At 36.6% G+C, this 21,522-nt stretch overlaps 1 protein-coding gene across 6 annotated transcripts; it reads right to left on the reverse strand.

Annotated features, from left to right (window-relative positions):
- Window positions 1-186: 186 nt before the first annotated feature.
- On the reverse strand, window positions 187-21,520 carry PLK4 (polo like kinase 4). Of its 6 annotated transcripts, none has more exons than XM_021101608.2 (16): window positions 21,279-21,520; window positions 20,521-20,616; window positions 18,919-19,010; window positions 18,724-18,838; window positions 14,446-15,469; window positions 13,207-13,307; window positions 11,477-11,613; window positions 10,068-10,172; window positions 9,591-9,693; window positions 8,572-8,721; window positions 6,342-6,475; window positions 6,156-6,247; window positions 5,871-6,018; window positions 4,698-4,838; window positions 2,644-2,750; window positions 187-830 (listed from the first exon to the last, which is right to left on the reverse strand). In XM_021101608.2, exons 3-16 carry the CDS (start codon window positions 18,997-18,999, stop codon window positions 728-730), a joined length of 2,541 nt encoding a protein of 846 aa, XP_020957267.1. In that variant the 5' UTR covers window positions 19,000-19,010; window positions 20,521-20,616; window positions 21,279-21,520; the 3' UTR covers window positions 187-727. The 6 variants fall into 6 exon arrangements, with proteins under 6 accessions (XP_020957267.1, XP_005666931.1, XP_084829061.1 ...); XM_005666874.4 differs by having other exon boundaries at window positions 18,919-19,014; XM_084972935.1 differs by having other exon boundaries at window positions 20,521-20,685.
- Window positions 21,521-21,522: the final 2 nt, after the last annotated feature.

The following is a 21,522-nucleotide window of genomic DNA, read 5'->3' on the forward strand; positions in this document are numbered from 1 at the left end:
TGAATTAAGTTTAAGATCTTCAGTGTTAAAATGTTTATCATTAAAATATACAGATATTTTCAGATAAAAGTAGAGAAAATGTATTTACCATTTTCAAAATTTTTAAAATTTAATTGGCTCCTCTTAAACAGGCAACAAAATTTAAAACTGAGTTTATAAGTAACTTTTAAAAAATTAAGTATTAAATAATCAAAAGATAAAGTAACATTTATTTTTTTATAAAATTCATTTGCAGAAATGTTTCATCAGAAATTAGTGCTACAAAAATAAATATAAAACAAATATACATGTTTACATATGTTACTTATAACATAAATATACATTATTTACATGTTCAATATTCAAAAACTCCAGCATGTTTTGCCCATGATTCTTAACATGTCTAAGTAAGGAAAACAGTCAAAGCAGAAATATACTACATACCATTTATATTTTTGCTTTAAAAGATTATTCAATACAAATACATGAACACAGTATTTTGAGGGATATATATTTCTAAGAGCAAAGTTATGTGTCCTATTTTAATCTACAACTGCTACATTTTTTAAGTGACTTGAGTTTCATTCTGTTTTGTTCTCTCATTAAATACATCCATTATGGTATTGGTCAAAAATTCTCTTTTATAGAAAGGCTTTCCAAAGAAGTTTTTTAAAATAAAAAAGTCACTTTACTTGAAAGCCAACAAAAATGTTATTTATTAAACTTATATATCTAACAGGAGCTTTAATCAATGAAAACTAGGAGTTGGATTAGAAAACATCAAAAGGATGGAAGAAAGACAATGTAATTTCTGTTTGATGTATTCTGGTAGTTTTTCATTTTCTCCATACCTAAGTGAAGCAAATAAAAAAAAAAAAGTCACTTGGTTTGTATTTTGTATGAGTACTAAAAGGCATATTTTTCAGTAATTTTTCAATGGCAAAGCACCTCAGAAAAATAATACAAAATTATTTATTGGATACCTAAATCAAGTTAAACATACTTAGTTTCCTTTTAAAAATAACCAATTTATAAATGTATTTAAATAATAAAAAGAGGAGCTCCCATCGTGGCTCAATGGTTAATGAATCCAACTAGTATCCATGAGGATGCAGGTTAGATCCCTGGCCTTGCCCAGTGGGTTAAGGATCTGGCGTTACTGTGGCTGTGGTGTAGGCTGGCAGCTATAGCTCCGATTCAACCCCTAGCCTGGGAACCTCCATATGCTGTGGGTGCAGCCCTAAAAAGAGAAAAGACAAAAAATAATATTAATAAAAAGACAACCAGATCAAAAAACTTGAACTGATTTTATAAATTCTAAAGCAAGCTGAAAATCTGGATTCCTCATTAAATTGAAGGCCTAATCTAAGGAAAATACTAAGCTAAACACATTATAAATGCATTTTTACTGTATGTTAACCATTTCAAAATGACCATATCCAGTAAAATCTGAACTTTAATCTTCTGAACCTGGGTTCTACCTATTTTTATATTTGTGTAGTTCGACCTTCTGGAGCATTTGAAAGAGCTGATTTAAAAAAACCTCTCATGGAATTGCTGTTGTTGCTCAGTAGAAACGAATCGACTAGGAACCATGAGGTTGTGGGTTCGATCCCTGACCTTGCTCCGTGGGTTGAGGATCTTGCGTTGCTGTGAGCTGTGGTGTAGGTCACAGAGGCAGCTCAGATCTGGCATTGCTGTGGCTGTGGCATAGGCCGGCAGCTATAACTCCAATTGGACGCCTAGCCTGGGAACCTCCATATGCTGAGGGTGCAGCAAAAACCAAACAAACAAAAAAACACAAAAAACCTCTCACTTCATGAGTTCTTTACACGATGGCACTCATATAAATACACAAAAGCAGTTGGTATATATTCACAAATTATATTTGTCCAAATATTTTCTCTATAATAAATACTTTCCATAAAGTAGCATGTTTGTATTGGCCCTATCAACACCCCACCTCTTTGTAGTAAGTTATGGTTTGAAATGTGGGAACCAAACTCCTGCTTATTCTCACTATTGCCAGATTCCTACTTGAGAGCATATTTAGTAGCCTGGCATCCTCATTCAGAATGAATATATACATTCAAAAAGACTTTTTTCCCCTAAACAAAAAACCTTAAAAAATAAAACCTTAAATTTTTTCTTTTTTTTTTTAGGGCTGAAATTTCCAGACCAGAGCTGCAAGCTGCCAGCCTACACCACAGCAATGCCAGATTCAAGCCAGGGATTGAACCCTCACAGATAGTAGTCCAGTTCGTTACTGCTAAGCCACATTAGATCAGTGGATACAGCCTTTAATTTGGGAAAAATAACCTGGTTATCTGTTAAAAGATTCCTTGTTCTTTTATGTAAATTGTTTAAGTATATTATTTTCAATTTAGAAGGCCATTGCTTCTGAAAAAAGCTAACCTAGTTTGCCTAAGGAATAATAAGGCTAAAGGAATCTAACTGCTTGGAGTGGATCATCCATACCAAATATCCTTCATTCACGTAGATAATCATAAAATAGGCATTAAGAAAGATTTCATGAGCTGCTGTGAATAATTAACAGTTTAAAAAAATCAACATAAAAATAGTAACTTTAGTCATTTATTTCAACATATAGAGAAAAAAATTATAGCAAAGAGCTGAAATTCAACCAATATTTTAATAACTTACCTAGTTGTCTGACCATTTGGTGATGTGTAACTAATAGAAGAAACTCCGGCTTGCACGACCAGCTGGGACCCATCATTAAACTGAACCCACACAGCTCCACTAGTTAACTAGAAAAATAACAAGCATGCAAAATTACTATAAGATAAAGGCTACGAAGTTCTTAAAAGGTATTCATGTGTAACAGGTTTTTCATAGTTAAAAAAGGAAACCCTTTCATGCAACTACAAATTTGGGGCTGTATGGTAGTGACAATGAGAATATTCTTACCTTTTTAAGATTATTCCTTTAATAGGGCATCATAATGTTAAAATTATTCTAAATAAATCCTGTTTCCCATTCGTTTCCACTGAGGATATCTGAGCAGGTTTCTTTTTCCTACATAGTATTTCTAACCAAGAACAGATTTAGGAAATAACCAAGCAATGCCTTCTTTTTATGGCCGCACCCATGGCAAAAGGAAGTTCCCAGGCCAGGGACTGAATGCAAGTGGCAGCTGCAACCTATGCCAAAGCTGCAGCAATGTAAGATCCTTTAACCCACTATGCTGGTCTGGGGATTGAACCCACACCTCCACAGCATTCTGAGCAGCTGCAGTCAGATTCTTTTTTTTCTTTTTTTTGGTCTTTTTGCCTTTTCTAGGGCCCCTCCCTCGGCATATGGAGGTTCCCAAGCTCGGGGGCCTATGCCAGAGCCACAGCAACGCAGGATTGAAGCTGCGTCTGTGAACTAAACCACAGCTCACCGCAACGCCGGATCCTTTCCACTGAGCGAGGCCAAGGATCGAACCTGAAACCTGATGGTTCCTAGTCGGATTTGCTAACCACTGAGCCATGACGGGAACGCCATCAGATTCTTAACCTACTGTACTACAGCAGGAACTCCCACAATGCTTTCTTAAATTGGAATTTCCCTCTATTTTGGGCTTTAGGCCACAAGAATTTCTATTCTGCTGAAAAATGTTACATCTTTACTTTCAGAACTTGTTTCTTCAGTCACTGACATTTATAATGTGCCACTCTATAAAAAGAACAAAGGCATGGACACTGGAATCAAACAGACCTGGGTTTATATCCAGACTCTGCCAACTAATGAATAAGAATGTGAAAGTCAACCATCCATAATAAGCCATAGTTTTACTTTCTATGAATGAAGATAACATCAACTTTACCATGTTTTATTTTGGGAAATGAGACAATGTGTGAGGAAAACATCATATGGCAGGTACTCAACAAATGTTGAGTTTCATTCCCTTTATTTCCTACCCCCATTAAGGACTAGGCTGTATTTTACTTCATTGGTAAGTAAAAAAATACATGTGTTATGCTCAGAAGTCTCCAAGATTCAAGCTTTGAGTTAATATACAAATGAAGGTTTACACCTATATAAAATTCTTTAGGTTTGAAACTCAATGTAGATCTAACTTTTAAATGCAAACATTTCTTTTTCTGCCAAATCAAAGTTACTCTAGTAATTTAGATTATAAATACTTTCTAAAACTTAAAATGCCCTGGGCATTCCCAACTCCTTAAAATTAGCCATCATCATGACCTGTACTTTAAAAACAAATGGCACAATTGGTCACACCCAGGCCCTAGCAGGCAATTTATTATCAAGAATATCTAGAATTTTCCAACTGCATCCAAATAAAAAATATGAAAATTATTAACAATCAATGCAAAAAAGGTGTAAAAACTTTCTTGGAAAGAGAAATCTTTAAAATATTTGTAATTCTTGTTGTGGCTCAGTAGGTTAAGGACGCAAGGCTGTCTCTGTGAGGATCCAGGTTCAATCCCTGGCTTCACTCAGCACATTAAGATCTAGTGCTGGCACAGGAGGCAGTATAGGTCACAGATGTGGCTTGGATCCAGTGTTGCCATGGCTGTGGAGTAGGCCCCGACTGCAGCTCCAGTTCAACCCTTAGCCTGGGAACTTCATATGCCACAGTTGCAGCCATTAAAAAGGAAAGAAATTTATATATTTTTGATAACTCTTTACTACTGTGGAAATCAAATTAATTTATACTTAGAAACATTAACTTTACTAGAAACGCTCACCTGTGTAGCCCAACCAACATTTTTCACAAAAACGGACTTCAAAAGTTGTGCTGATTTAGGGAGACAATCTTTTGGACTATTGGAAGGGATGTTTGTTCCAGAAGCTGCACCTGTGAGGCTAAATCCTTCATTTGTAACCATCTACAGACAATAAAAGGAAGATATTACTCCTCAGCATTCTAATGAGCCAGCTTCAGCAAACACAGAAAATGACTGGACTTGTATTAGCTTAAATCATTTTTAAAAAAAACAAAATACAATCACAGTACAGAAAACTGGAAAAATACAGAACAGGAAAAAAATCCCCATACAACTGCTATTTTTATTTTGGTAGATTTCTTTTGTCTTTTTTCTCCTCCAAGGTATAGTTTTTCATGGCTGCAATTATGTATGCTTGTGTGTATGAGTACATATATACACACACACACAGATCTATTTCTTTAATCTTACATTTTACTATATTGCTTTATAGTCTTCATTGGCATGATAGTTCTCAGTAAAAATTTAAGTTCATTTAACCATAATCCTATCATGAATATTAAAGTATTTAACAATACATTACTAGTAAAAATAAAACATATAAATATATTTAGCTTTTTCCCAGAGGATTTAGGTTTGGCTTTGTTGAGGTAACATTTAAACTGAGACCTGAAGAATGAGAAAGAATTAGCCATTAAAGGGTTTGGGACAGACTTCACCCATCAAGTGAATAGCATCTGACAAAGACTCTGAAAGTCTGGTTAATGAAAGAACTAAAAGGCTTCCAAGGTTCAATCACAAAGAGTGTGGGATAGGAGTTCCTGTTGTGGCTCAGCAGTTATCAAACTTGACTAGCATTCATGAGGACACAGGTTCAATCCCTGGCCCTGCTCAGTGGGTTAAGGATGCGGCATTGCTGTGACCTGTATTGTACAATGCACGTGCGGCTCAGATCCCATGTTGCTGTGGCTATGGTGTAAGCTGGCAGCTACAGCTCCCATTGGACCCCTAGCCTGGGAACCTCCATATGTCGAGGGTGCGGACCTAAAAAGACCAAAAAAAAGGGGTGTGGGATAAAGTAGTTCAAACGTAGGTTGATGATAGTAAGGCCACAGTAAGTTTCAATTTGTTTATCAAAGACCTTAGGCAATCACTGAAGGTTTAAAGTACAGAAGTAACATATATTTTACTTACAGAAGGATTAGGTATTGGTGCCTGTTTCGGAGAAGCAGCACTATTTATGATCATTCTATTCAGAGATGGTGTATCTGTCATGGGGTAGTCTGGATCCACAGGAGAAAGAGGTGATAAGGCCTTGGGTGAACTAGTACTACTAGGTTTTCTGAAAGAGAAAGACATGTCCAAATACATTCCCTTAAAGCTTTCAGTTTACAGAAAACAAAAGAATATTCATAATGTAAATATTAAATTGTTTTGTAAAACATTTTTATCATATTTAATACATTTTCGAACATTTACCTTCCAATGATTATTGGGAAAAAGGGAGCACTTCCACTTTTCTTTTCCTCTTCTGAAATTATGGATTCCAGTGCTAAACAAATACGGTGGCCCTATTTTAAAAGAGTGCTTTCCGTCATTACTTCACCTATGTGATTTTTAATGTTATTAATTGGTAAGAGAATCTTACTACAAGTAGGTACATACCTCATTAGCATGGTCCATATACATTTTTATTTCCTCTTTCAAGCTATTAACTTCACTTTCACCTTTTAAGTTATAAGATTTCCCAGTCTTTTCAATTACCTGAATTAAATCTTCTGTTTTGTGTATCTTTGCCCCTTAAAGAAAATAAGAGAACTCTTTATCATTTCTTTAAATATTCCTAGATTTGGAGTTCACTTGTGGCCTAGTGGTTAAGGACTCGGCATTGTTACTGCTGTGGCTCAGGTTACTGTTATGGCTCCATTTTGATCCCTGTCCCAGGAATGCCCAAATGTCACAGGCATGACCAAAAAAAATTCTTATATTCATTATCATACCCAGTACATAATGGCTCCTACACCAAGGTATCATTTATAATCACTTATTGATGATAAATAAAATTAGGCTTTCAAAACAGTATTCAATAAATACAGGGGATCCATTTTTCTTTTCTGCATTTATCTAGCCTAAGTTTGATATTTATGTATTTTTTTAAAAAATCACTGCTCTCATAGAAAAACCTAAGTGAAGGACAGCTATAATTGTGTTTACTGTGAGTGTATGTGCTATGTGTCCCTCAAGGGAGGAAGCTTTACAGAGTAAAAAGTAAAAAAATATACAAACAACACATAAAACTCAACAACAAAAAATAAACAACCCAACTGAAAAAAGGACAAAAGATCTAAATAGACATTTCTCCAAAGAAGAAATATATGTGGTTAAGAGCACATGAAAAGATGCTCAACGTCTCTAATTATCAGAGAAATGCAAGTCAAAATTACAGTAAGGTACTGGTCAGAATGGCCATCATTAATAAGTCTACAATAACAAATGCTGGAGGGGGCGTGGAGAAGAGGGAACCCTCCTACACTGTTGGTGGGAATGTAAATTGGTGCAGCTACCATGGAAAACAGCATGGAGTTCCTCAGAAAACTAAATATAGAGCAATAATATGATTCAGCTATTCTACTCCTGGGCATGTATATGGACAAAACTCTAATTCAAAAAGATACAGGCACCCTTGTGTTCATAGTAGTACTATTCACAATAACCAAGCCATGGAAGCAATCTAAATGTCCATCCACAGATAAATGAATAATGAAATGTACATATACACAATGGAATTACTCCTCTGCCATAAAAAAAGAAAACACAAAGTAACGCCATTTGTAGCAACATGGATGGAATCAGAGATTATACTAAATGAAGTAGGAAAGAGAAAGACAAATACATATCACTTATATGTGAAATCTAAAATACAACACAAATGAATGAAACAGACTCACAGAGAGAACACACTTGAGGTTGCCAAGGAGGAACTGGGGGATAGGGGAGGGATGGATTGGGAGTTTGGAGTTAATAGATGCGAACTCTTCTATATAGAATGGAAAACAAGGTTCCACTGTATAGCACAGGGAACAATATTCAATATCCTAGGATAAACCATAATGGAAAAGAAAATAAGAATGTATATATGTATATAACTGAGTCACTTTGCTGTACAGAAGAAAGTAACATAATATTGTAAATCAATTATAGTTCAATTTAAAAACTAAACATCTGGAGTTCCCATTGTGGCTCAGTGGTTAACAAATCCAACTAGGAACCATGAGGTTGCGGGTTCGATCCCTGGCCTTGCTCTGGGTTAAGGATCCGGCATTGCCATGAGCTGTGGTGTAGGGCAAAGACGCAGCTCGCATCCCATGTTGCTGTGGCTCTGGCGTAGGCCAGCGGCTACAGCTCTGATTAAACCCCTAGCCTGGGAATCTCCATATGCCGTGGGTGCAGTCCTAGAAAAGACTAAATAAATAAATAAATAAACATCTTTTGTAGAATGGATATAGAAAATAAGATTCTCCGGTTCAATCTTATCCTTTGTGACATTTGCTATTTTAATAACTTTGTATATGTTAAGTTCCTAGTAAGAAACAGGGTATTGTTTATTTCATGTTATTTTTATAATATCAAACAGGATATTGTTAAATTGGAGCCAAATGGGAAAAGAGAATTAATATGTATATTAAGAGAATAAATTGTTTATAAGAAAGTATAGATAAATATATTTTGATTAACATATGACATAGAGTATACTGTGTTGTATAATTTTTATGTATGGATACAGACACACATAAAACTAGCTGTGTTAAATTAAAAAAAATAAATAAATAAACCCACAACTACTAAGTTACAAACTAAAGGGGGAAAAAAATCACCATTTCCAAATGGCACTTACCATCATAAAACCAAACTTCAAAATCAGCACCAGGAGAATTCTCCATTAAAACACACTTAGCATATCTTGTAAAATAAGTGATTTTGGGAGATTTAGATCTTACAAGCTGTACAAATCTGGAAGCATATTGATACTTTCGCCAGTACTTTTCTAGAGAGAGAAAAGAAAAAAATTTCCTAATATTAGGGAATAAAAGCATTAACATAAAACCCATAAAAGCTTAGCATTTTTTAGATATTTAAGTCTATTATTTTAATGAAAACTAAACACTGTGTAATAAAATTTCCAAGTATACAACAAAATCTGGTGACTGATATGATAATTATTTAAAAAATCTCTTTTTGGGGACCACTCCCATAGCATGCACAAGTTCCCCAGGCCAGGGATCGAATCTGCCACAACAGTGACAATGCCGGAGCTCCAGGAATGTTTTAATAAATTTCTGCATTTCCCTTTAACTTTGGTCACTTATTTTATTTAATAGGCTTATCTACTGGTTTTAATTTCTAATAGGGTTAGATTAGATAGGTTCTCTTATTTGTTTTTCTAGGTTACCTCCTTGAGGTCTTACTATTCAGTACATAATTTCCCAATCCATAATATCCAGAGGCTGCATATGGAAGTCAAGTGTGGTTAACCAAAGTTACAAGTGATCATTATGTAGCACAGTAATGATTTCAAAAAAAGTCAAAAACTAGATACTCCATGTTGAATTTTTAACATGATTCTCGACAAACTGTAACAATACAAGTGTACAAAGTTTATTTGTGGGACAGATGACTAATATTCCAGAGTTAGTTTTTACTTAAATAAATAGAATAAAATAACATTACAACACAAAATATGAATACTTGTTGGAAAAGTAAGGTACAGCACATCTCACCAGACATAAAGTATGAAAACATAACCTATAGCCCTACTACTGAAGTCAAGATATTTACAATCTATAATATTTACATGTATAGAGTTTATGTATCTGTATCCATTACCTAAATTTATTCTCTAGTAAATTTACATACCTGGTAAATTGTCAAATCTGTACCTACTGATGTTGTCAGTAGGTGAGGGTGGTCTATCAGCAAGAGGAAAACCTCTTCCATCATTTGGATAATAAATAGTAATCTGCCAAAAAATTTTTAAGAATTCCAATTATATGCCATTAAGTTAGAGCACAACATTTTGTTACTAAAATTATAAAAAGAGGTCACATGTAACATTAAATATTTTATTGGAAATGCTAAATATTCTCTAAAAGTAATTTTTTTTTGCTTTTTAAACTTAAGCCTAAAGTTAAGATTTTGTTACTAGTTAAAATTACTTTTTAAACCACACTTATTTAAATACTTGTATTATGGTATTTTAGTTTTTGAATTCCAGAGACACTATCATATCAAGAAAAGTGATTAAAGATTTTTTAAGAACATCATTATAGAATGAATGGAATGCTAAATGTTTAAGTGATGAAGCTACAAGATAATAAAGTAGATCCACATTACCATACTTCCATCACTAGATATTTGAAGAACTTCTTTCACATATTCTTGAGATGCAAACTCTTTTAGAAGCTCCACACATACCTCCTCTGAATCAAGTATGCTCACCTAAATAAAAAACAAAACTAAAATCAATAACGATTTTCTTGTTTACCAGAACAACTCTGACATATATACCTTAGTTAAGAGAAAAGTACTTAACCATGGCAGAAACAAAAATTGAAGTAAAAATCAAATAGCTGCTTCACTGCAACAGTCTAGACTAGAGGTGTAATTGAGCGCAACTGTAAAACACTGGGGCAATGGTAAGAAGGTATAATCAGGTGTGAAATGATAACCAGTGAGAAGAAAGAAAGCAGAAGGTAGGGTGGAGAGTAAGGACTTTAAAAAGACAATAGCATGCCAAACAAAGGCAAGACTGAGTGCAATGGAAAACAAAGGACTAACAAGAGGGAATTAAATAAAAATCCCCATTCCCAATTCGCACATGACATTTAAAAAACTCCTATACTTAATTTTGTGCTACCCCTTTTCTTTAAATAGTTAGACATTAAAAACATTTTCTAGTTTATTTTTTTCATTTGAGACTAGATTAAATGTAGAAACAAAATGTACAACAAAAGCAAAAGTTATTTAGTAGTTAGGATTGTGAATAAAATAATATTTAACAGTATTTAGCCAGTATTACTTTTAAATGTTTTTCATTATTAATAACTTAAAATTCAAAACTCAGTATCAGCCATTCTTAAGGTACCCAAAAGGAAACAAAGAGCTATTTTTCCATAAACACCCATTTCTTTTCTTTTGAGTGAATTTATCATGTACCTGTCAAAAAATACAGGGACAGGAGTTCCTGCTGTGGTGCAACAGCTATGGCACAACAGGATCGGTGGAGTCTCTGCAGTGCCAGGACGCAGGTTTAATTCCTGGCCTGGCATAGTGGGTTAAAGGATCTGGCATTGCTGCAGCTACAGCTGGGATCTAGTCCCTGGCTTAGGAACTCCACATGCTGCAGAGTGGCAAACAAACAAAACAGGAGTTCCCCATTGTGGCGCAGCTGAGGCGAATCTGACTAGGAACCATGAGGTTGTGGGTTCAATCTCTGGCCTTGCTCAGTGGGTTGAGGATCTTGCATTGCCGTGAGCTGTGGTGTAGGTCACAGACACAGCTCGCATCCTGCGTTGCTCTGGCTCTGGTGTAGGCTGGCAGCTGTAACTCCAATTGGACCCCTAGCCTGGGAACTTTCATGTGCCGAGGCTGCGGCCCTAAAAAGAAAAGACAAAAACAAAAAACCAAAAACCAAAACAAAACTGGGACATTATAGGGAACTGAAAAAACAACATCTTTGATACAGAAACCATTTACTTAAGGAAAATATCATACAGCGATTTTAGAAAAATATTAAGACATACCACAGCCTTTTTGGTTTTCTGTCTGATTGGTTTTAACCTGTAGGCAGTCAAGGGAGATGTAATGCTTCGTAATGTACGTTTCTGATAACCCAATGGTGGCTCCGTACCCCTGGTCTTGCTTTGTTCGGAAAAAGGATCTGAGCCAAAAAAAGATTCTTGTTGAATTATCTCAGGTTTACTGTGAAATGCAGTCAGCTGTTTTGTAGGATGTGCATTATCAGAAGCACTGGGGCTCTTTTTGGCTCTTTTATCAAACCAAACATTTCTTGATATGGCCTGCAAATTTAGATGGCCCTGGAAATCTCTGTTTGGGTTAATGCTGTTGTGCTCAGTAGTTTCTCTTAAATGAGCTATAATATACACAGAATAATGCAATTTAGTGAATCATTAAAAAGTCAGGTCTATACAAAATAATGTCATGCTGGTTACAATAGCACTTTTTTTTGAGAAACAAAAGAAATAGTCTTTTTTTAAAAAAAAAGCTCATAATCTTTCTAACAAGCAGTTTGATATGGCATAATAAAAGGACGTTTTAAGCCAGAACGAAAAGGAATACCTTTAGTCTAAGACTAAGAAAGATGTAAATATGAAATGAATTTTTCAATCAAAGCAAAAAACCAGTCACCTAGTCACTTACTAATACAAAATGAGCAACTGCCATTGCTCCAACAAACACAGATTTGAAAGGAGTTCCCAAGTAATCATTCTACATAACATGTAAATTTATTCTCTTTAAGCTAAAAACTATACTATCTTTAAAAATATGCCAAAACCAAAAAACACTAAAATATATGAAATAGCTTTAATATTAATACTTAATATTACAAATGCATATGCACCCACATTTCTAAAAAATTTCTTACTGAACTTTATCCATTTATCTTTAATACAGTTTTAGAGTTCATATGGGAACATTATCTTTTTAAGCCCTTAAAATGATAAGACTATATAAACTATGTAAGGCAATTTTTCAAATGCTAAATTCTAAAAATCTATATCACAATTTTCCCCTTAAATGACTTTTAAGTGCCTCCCCTCACTTCCATTATAACAGGAAATCTCTTATACCAAATAATATACTTAAAAATTAAGCAGCACTACTAGATTATTATAAATAAGGATTGCTCAGACATGTCCATGTTACCAAATAAAAGCATCTATAAGCAAAAAAGAAGATTAAGAGAAAGACTGAACATATGGCAGTACTGTAGTTTAAAAAACATAAATTTGAATTACCATCTTCAACAAGTACACATGAGAAGATTAATTCTCTTTTGGGCTCTTGAAAATAATATCCGTAAAAAAAAAAAAAACAGACTCCTAAGGTGACACAGCAACTCTCTGCTTAAATTACATCCATATTATGCACTTTGTCTGGGATAATATGATACTCAGTAAAAAATTATCTCCTCCTCTCCAGATGTTTCTTCCATATGTTTTTTATTCCGTCTTTTTTCCATCATTATTTTCTAACACACCTTCTGTGAATGTCTTGTTCACTAATTAAAAATGTTTAACTTTCAAACTCTCTATGTATCTATAAGAAAAAATAATGACTTGGAGGACAGCTCTTTAAAAATGTTTAGGTTTTAGTATCTATGTACCTTAGTGTATGTGAGGTCCCATGGGTATGTTATGAGGTCCATATCACCTTCTACTTAATTGAAAACTGCAATGCTTGGTAAGTGTCCAAGCAATTACTTTTTATTAAATAGTCCATAAAAACTCACCATGTATTTGCAGATTACCAAACCACTGTTGCACCATTTCAGTCTGAGCTGTCTGGTCTGGAAATGGGAAAGGAGTTTTTCCTGGACAAAGATGATTGGAGCTAAACAGACAAAAAAAAAAAATTACCATAAACTAATAAAAAAACCATCAGGTAATAACTTTATAAGATAAAAATACTGACATGAATACCTAAAAATTGGGAGATTAACTGTGGAACTCAGTATCTATATAACTAAGCTGTCTCTAAGAAGCTAAATTCCCATGCCAAAATGCCCATGGCACGGTGACAATGTTACTACATGGCTACTATCCTCTTGTAACCTAAGCATAAAAATCAAAGATCAGAAAAGGAAGAAAAATAAACGGTAGTCACTAAAAACCTAGCAGCCAATAGTATGATTACTTACCACTTAGGCTCTGCTTCTTTTCTCTATTTGTGTGTGTGTGTGTACAGGTAGTACAGTTACTATTAGAGTACTCTAGGGATCAGACATGTTTAATATCTGATAGACTGTACTGGAGACCTGCTTCATAGAATAAAAAATGACACTAAAAATTCTGGAACTGGTTAAAACACATACTACAAATATATTCATGAGCACATGCACTCATTTTAAGAGCTTTTTTTTTTTCTTTCTTTCTTTCTTTCTTTTTATGGCCACACCTGTGGCATATGGGAGTTCCCAGGCTAGGGGTTGAACAGGCGTTGTAGCTGCTGGCTTATGCCACAGCCACAGCAATTTGGGATCCAAGCTGCATCTGCAACCTACATGGCAGCTTGCAACAACACCAGATCCTTAACCCACTGAGTAAGGCTAGAGATTGAACCTGTATCCTCATGGACACTATGTCAGGTTCTTAACCCATAGAGCCAGTACAGGAACTCGCTCCTTTTAAGAGATTCTTACCTACAAATCAAAAATCATCATTTTGATTCTTCTATTAAGAATCAGAAATTATAGGATGTCCCTTGCAGTGTAGCGGGTTAAGGATCCAGTGTTGTCTCTGCAGTGGCTTGGGTTGCTGTTGTGGTGCAGGTTTGACCCCTGGCCCAGGAATTTCCATATGCCTTGGGAGAGGCAAAAAACAAACAAACAAACAAAAACTTACAGTTACAAAGTGCCCCAGGAACATATGATAATGCTAAGGTAACCCCCCTTAGTAAGATGCAGCTTCATGTTTGTGCTAATTCCATGTTTACCGAAAAGTAAAATCTTTTTTGATAGAATGATTCTTACAGTGCTTGATTGTTATCAGGTCCTTCAAAAGATCCAGAACCACTGGATGTCTTTTCTTTAAAGACGTTAAAAATATTAGCATTGCTGTTTGTGGGTGAGTATCCTTCTTCATTTTCATCTACTCCTGATCTTTTGGATTTTGAAAGCATTTCTGCTGAGTGACATCGTTCCATTGTATATGTTTTTGCTCGAGATTGGTTAGAAGTGCCAGATCTATCAGAGGAATGGGCTCTACGAAGGTATCGAGAATGTGGTCTTTCTTCTGCCTCTTGGATTATCCTTCCCCTTCCACTATTACTAGTTTCTTGCTCTTGATTTCCCCACTGAGTATAAAAGCTGCTTCTGTCTCCTGAAGAAGTAAAATCACTTGAATTTTTATTCTTTGGAAATATAGTCACTTTATTTGGGAGTGGCTGATCAATCAAAAGTTTTCTTCTATCAAATAAACTACCACAAATACTGGTACTGGAAGAAGCCGTAATTGCAGTAGAAATTGTGGCATGTCCACTATCTATTGAGTCTTCTACAGTTCCCAAATCTTTATTTTTTGTTGAAGAGTTTCGGGACATAAAAGGATGGTCTAATACTGAAGATAGACTTAAACGATCTGCTGGATTTCTACGAAGTAACTGGTGAATAAGGTCCTTGGCCTCTCTTGACAAAAAAGTTGGCATTTCATAATCTGCCAGTACGACTTTATTTAATGTGTTCTTCACTGTGTCAGTGTCAAAAGGTGGTCTCCCAATAAGTAATGTATAAAACATACATCCCAAGGACCAAATATCAGATTCAAGTCCATGTGCACTTCGAGTTGCAATTTCAGGAGAAATATAATTAGGAGTTCCACATAAAGTATAGTGCTTTTCATGTGGCATCTTCAACTGAGTTGCTAGCCCAAAATCGGCAATCTTGATGTTCATATTACGTGTAAGTAAGAGGTTAGAAAGTGTGAGGTCCCGGTGTAATATACCATGAGAATGGAGATACAACATTCCTGTGATGATCTGGTGCATGAAGTGTCGAGCTGTTAGAAAGCAAAACAAAAAACACACACACACACACACACACAAAACAAAAACCTTATAATTTAGAAAATCTGAAGATTCAGTATTTAGAATACATTATGAAATCCAAAAACATATGCCAGTATTTACTAATTAGTTTCACCAGCTAAAATACCACTCTGATAATTTAAAATACTCTTTAATAACCCTCCTAGGAGTTCCCATCATGGTTCAATGGTTAACAAATTCAACTAGGAACCATGAGGTTTCAGGTTCGATCCCTGGCCTTGCTCAGTGGGTTAACGATCCGGCGTTGCTGTGAGCTGTGGTGTAGATTGCAGATGTGGCTTGGATCTGCTGTTGCTGTGGCTGTGGCATAGGCTGGCGGCTATAGCTCCGGTTAGACCCCTAGCCTGGGAACCTCCATATGCCGCGGGAGTGGCCCTAGAAAAGGCAAAAAGACAAAAAAAAAAAAAAAAAAACCCTCCTAAAGACAACTATATTCTTTGTCCTTTCCAACTGATGAGTTTTCTAAATTAAGGGAAGCTTAATTTTATTTATTTACTTAGTTTTTCCTTTTTAGAGCCCCACCTGTGGCATATTTAAGTTCCCAGGCTAGGGGAAAAATGTGAGGTACAGGTGCCAGCCTACGCCACAGCCATAGCAACTTAGGATCCAAGCCACATCTGCGACCTATGCCATAGCTCACAGCAACTCCAGATCCCCAGCCCACTGAGCAAGGGTAGGAATTGAGCAGGCATCTTCATGGATACTAGTTGGATTCGTTTCCCCTCTGTCAAAATGGGAACTCCCAAGGGAAGCTTAATTTTATTAGAATTAGAAGTGACTAGAGTTAACTAGGGTAACCAGAAGAAGTCCTTAAAATTAGAAGAATTTTTTTTTTTTTTTTTTTTTTTTTGCTTTTTATGGCCTCACCTGAGTCATATGGAAATTCCCAGGCTAGGGGCTGAATTGGAGCTGTACGCCACCGGCCTATACCATAGCCAGAGCAAAGTGGGATCTGAGCCGTGTCTGCAACCTATATCACCACTTATGGCAACAATGGATCCTTAGCCCACCGAGCAAGGACAGGGATCAAATCTGCATCCTCATGGATACTACTTGGGTTTGTTACCGCTGAACCATGATAGGAATGCCCAAAATTTAGTATTTTAATACCGTGCCAAACTGCTCTCCAAAAGGCTGTTGTTTTCAAGCACATCCTTGTTAACACTAGGTTGTCTGAATCCAATGGGTAAAAAATTAGTACTCATTATTTTAGCTGGCATTCTTATGGTTACTGCTGAGTTTGAGCATCTTTTCAAATGTTCACTGGCCACTTATTCTTTCTCTTCTGTGAACAGTCATTTTCCTATTCAATTATCTCTTTCTTTTTAGGCATACCTTACATCTTAAGTATTAATTTGTCAGCCATTTTATTTTACAAATATTTTCTTCCTACCTTTGACTTTGAAATTTGTTGACAGTATCTTTTGTCATACACATTCTTAACTTTCTTTTTTGGCTGCCCAAGAGGCAACTGGAGTTCCCAGGCCAGGGAACTGATCTGAGCTAGTTGCAGCCTATACCCCAGCTGTGGCAAAGCTGGACTTTTAACCCACTGTGGCAGGCCAGGGATCAAATCTACATTCCAGCATTCCAGAGATGCTGCTGATCCTACTGTGCCACAGTGAGAACTCTCACATTCTTGATTTTAATTAAGTCAAATTGATAATTCATTTAATTCTTCTTTCGCAAATTATGTCTTATTTAAGAAGGCCTTATTCTTATACAGTACTATGAAAAAAGCAGTACTGGAGTACCCATTGTGGCTCAGTGTGTTAAGAACCTGACAAGTACCCATGGGAATATGGGTTCGTTCCCTGGCCTCATTCAGTGGGTTAAGGATCCAGTGTTGTCGCAAGCTGCAGTGTAGGTTGAATACTGGCTCAGATCCAGTATTTCCACAAGCTGCCACGTAGGTCACAAATGTGGCTGCAGCAAAGGCTGTCAACTGCTGCTCCAATTCAACCCATAACCCAGGAACTTCCATATGCTGCAGATGTGGCCCTAAAAAAAAAAAAAAAAAAAAAAGCAGTACTCATTATCAACATGTGTATGAATTTTCAATTTGTATTATGTCCTTATTTTCAGTCTATGGGTCTGAACATTTCCATAACTATTAATACATACAACCAAACTGTTTTCCAAATGGGTTAAATATAGAATCAAATGGACAAAAAGCCTATTAGCAACTACCTTTCTCAGCCTTCAATCTTGACCTGCAATCTCAGTTAGCAGGATAATATAATTTGAAAGATAATTTGAAAATATAGACCTTACTTAATCCTGACCTGAACTATAAAAAGTTATTTATAAGAAAACAAGGAAGCTGAAACTGACAATGTATTTGATAGTAAGGAATTACTAGGTGTGATAGTGACTTTTATGTTTTGTTTTTTTAAGTCTGTATCATATAAAGATAAAAAGATGTTTATGACTTGCTTCAAGATACTTTAGGAAACTAGGGGAATAAGAAAGGGTACAGATGAAACAATCTGACCATGATTTGATAGTTTTGGAAACTGAGTGATAAGTTCATAGGGGCTCATTATACTCTCTTAACTTTATGTTTGACATTTTCTATAATAACGGGTTTTAATAGTTATTTGTATTTGAATTAGAAGCTATGTTATAGTCATCAACAGCATTCTAAATAGCATTTTCTAGATTTGAAAGGATACACATTAAATTATGATCACTGATTTAAAAATTGTTTTGGGAAAAGATGGATAGTAAATTTCTCCTTTTACTTTACTTCCATAATTCCTGCATTATTTATGTGAATTAACCACTTTTTTAATTTTGGGGGGATAACATCTACTTTTGTAGCACAAGTTAATAATTGAAAGTTTCACTAAATATTATAACATAGTACATTTTTCAAAACTACAAAATTTCATTTCAAAAAATTATATATATATATATTTTTAAAAATTTCCCGTTTGATTTTTGGCCGCCCTGTGGCATAGGGAGTTCCCAGACCAGGGATGAGATCCAAGCCGCAGCTGCAGCCTACACTGCAGCTGTGCCAACACCAGATCTTTAACCAACTGTCCTGGGCTAAGGAGTGAACCTGCATCCCAGTGCTCCAGAAACACCCATGATCCCATGGTGCCACAGCAGGTACCTCAAAAAAATTTAAATTTTGTTTTAAAAAAAAAAGAAAAAGAAAGAAAGAAAAAAAAAAAACCAGCAAAGCAGCAGAGCCTACCTTCATTTTCTGAGAATGGTTTTCTTCTGTTTTTTAGATACCTATTCATTTCTCCATTATGGCACATTTCTAATACTAGGTACACATAATTGCTATCTTCAAAGTAGTTATACAGCTGAAATGTAAAAGGGAAAAATAAATTATAAAATAGAAAAATTCATGTCCTTGGACACTTTTATAAAATTTGTATCTTACCTCCAAGATAGAAGGATGTTTCAATTGGCAATGAATTTTCACCTCATTTTGGACTCTCTGTACCATTCCAGCTTTGTACATGGCTTTCTTATCTATCTAAAAATAACATAAGAGGTTTAAATGTTGATGATAAACTTTGGAAAGTGAAGCTGTTATGCTAACTTTGTTTTTATTTTTTTTTGGGGGGTGTCTTTTTTTTTTTTTTTTTTTAGGGCCACACCTGCAGCATATGGAAGTTCCCACTCTAGGGGTCAAAGTGGAGGTATAGCTGACCGCCTATACCACAGCCAGAGCAATGCAGGATCTGAGTTGTATCTGCAGCCTACACCACAGTTCACAGCAATGCTGGATCCTTAACCCACTGAGCAAGGACAGGGATCAAACTTTCAACCTTATGGATACTAGTTGGGTTTGTTACTGCTGAGCCACAATGGGAATTCCTCTTACGTGAACTTTGAAAAGAGAAAATATACTTTAAAATATTCCTAAATCTTTTTATCTATTTCTTTTTGAGATCAATTTATTCTATTGTCTATTTTTCCCCATGCATCTAGTAAAGTGCTTGATAAAGTGGACATAAGTTTGCCCAATGCATTCTAATACATTCCACCAATTTAAAGAATTTAGGAGTTTCCATCGTGGCTCAGCAGTAACAAAACTGATTAGTATCCATGAGGATGCAGGTTTGATCCCTGGCCTAGCTCAGTGGGTTAAGGACCTGGTGTTGCTGTGGCTGTGGTTTAGGCCAGCAGCTGTAATTATGATTCAGCCCCTAGCCTGGTAATTTCCATATGCCACAGGTGTGGCCCTAAAAAGCAAGTGAAATAAAATAAACAAAAAATTTAATAGCTCAAATATCATTATGTATAATAATAAAAATTTAGCAAGCTTTAAAACAAAACTATCCTTCCTTTTTCCTACTAGTATAGATAAGTGTTTCTTAATTTGCTTATGTTACTCCTACTGACTGACTTTTTTTTTTTTTTTTTTGTCTTTTTGTCTTTTCTAGGGCTGCACCCGTGGCATATATAGGATCCCAGGCTAAGGGTCCAATTGGAGCTGTAGCCACCAGTCTATGCCACAGCCACAGCTACACGAGATCAGAGCCTCGTCTGCAACCTACACCACAGCTCACAGTAATGCCGGATCCATAACCCACTGAGTGAGGCCAGGGATCGAACCCGAAACCTCATGGTTCCTAGTCAGATTCGTTAACCACTGAGCCACGACAGGAACTCCCTAGACTGACTTCTGATAAAAAGAACAGTATTTTAGCTTGCTACAGTGTAATATAGAACTATGCACAAGTGTATTCTTATTATTTTAAAGTTATTTTTTGTTCTTTGATCGCTACCGATTATTCCAAGTACACATAATTAGATACCAGGTATAATGAACAGTACTGAAGATGTTATTTAAGTATGGTCAAGGATCTCCTACGATAACCTTATGTTCAAATGGTGGACTTGGAACTACTGTCTCCTGCCTAAGCAGTGGGATTTTTATACCATAAAGAAAAGGCTGGCAGGTAAGGAGTTTCTGACATTTCAAATAGCAAATATCTCTTGTTACCTGCAAAGAAGTTGATTACAAAATTCTTACCATTTTGATTGCAACTTCCAAACCAGTGTGAATGGACTCAGCTCTGTAGACACCAGCAAATGATCCTTTACCAAGCAGATTTCCAACTTTAAAATCCTTAAAAGTCAAAATTAAAGAATGTGTGTGACAACTTTCAGAAGGAGAAAGGGAAAAAATAGGAAGGGGCTGGAAAAGAAGAGAAAATGGATCAAGAGGGGAATTTGCATTCAAAATTCAAGCAGATATTACACCTCAATACAGCAGGTGTCTGGGGTGGAAAGCATGTTGATGCCTTGCAGGTCTCGCTGAGCTTCCAGGCTGGGCTCTAGATAGAATATCCTAAGTCTGGCTCCGCAACTTCAGTGTAGCCTCAGCACCCTCCTCCCACCTCCAGCCAACCCCCTGAGAGCTGAGCGCCTGAAGAGAATCCCGCCGCAGCTCCCGCCGGAGGTAACCGCCATCCCCTTGAAAAAAGGGGAGACAGTCTTGCTCTGCTCTAAGCGCGGCAGCTGGAGCGGGATCGCAGACCAGAAGCCTTGGAGTCTAGGAACAGAAGGGCGGAGCTGCGAGCAACACACCTGTCTCACCGCCCCCGCGTCTGTGAGGGGCGGGCCGCTCCGCCCTTAAACAGCCGGGCTCCCGGCGGTTGGGACCCTCCCAAAGCACCTCGGCGCCCGCCCCGCGGCAGTTAGCTTCGCCCGATCCCCTTCCAGCCAGGGTCTCGAGTCCCAACACTCCGACTCCCACTCGCCCTACTGAGCAGTGCCGAGTCTTTTCACCTCGATCTTCTCCCCGATGCACGTCGCCATATTTCTAGGTCCCGGCCCGTGCTTCCCGGATTAGCTCCCTTCACGAAGTCTTTTCGAGGCAGCGCTCCAAGCAGCCAGCGGGTCTTGGCGCCCATCAGGCTCGGCTCTCTAGGCCGCCGCTCCTGGCGACGACAGTACAGCCACGGAAAGGTCTCCCAGGCACCTTCCGAGGACTGGGTGGCGCCTTCGCGCTCCCATTTTGAAAAACTCCCGC

This window comes from Sus scrofa, chromosome 8 (assembly GCF_054392235.1).
Source record: "Sus scrofa isolate SSC_HxYL_T2T_F1_AM1 chromosome 8, Sscrofa_HxYL_maternal_Yorkshire_Landrace_v2.0, whole genome shotgun sequence".
NCBI classification, from domain to species: Eukaryota; Metazoa; Chordata; class Mammalia; order Artiodactyla; family Suidae; genus Sus; species Sus scrofa.

What these genes read in the sequence shown, in the direction of transcription:
- PLK4 (XM_084972933.1), bottom strand. Translation starts at nt 21,308, where the DNA reads ATGGCGACGTGCATCGGGGAGAAGATCGAG. An exon ending in TGGAAGTTGCAATCAAAATG is followed by an intron (nt 19,015 to 20,520) that starts GTAAGAATTTTG and finishes TGTTATTTTTAG; the next exon opens with ATAGATAAGAAAGCCATGTA. An exon ending in CCTGATAACAATCAAGCACT is followed by an intron (nt 13,308 to 14,445) that starts GTAAGAATCATT and finishes TTGTCTGTTTAG; the next exon opens with CTCCAATCATCTTTGTCCAG.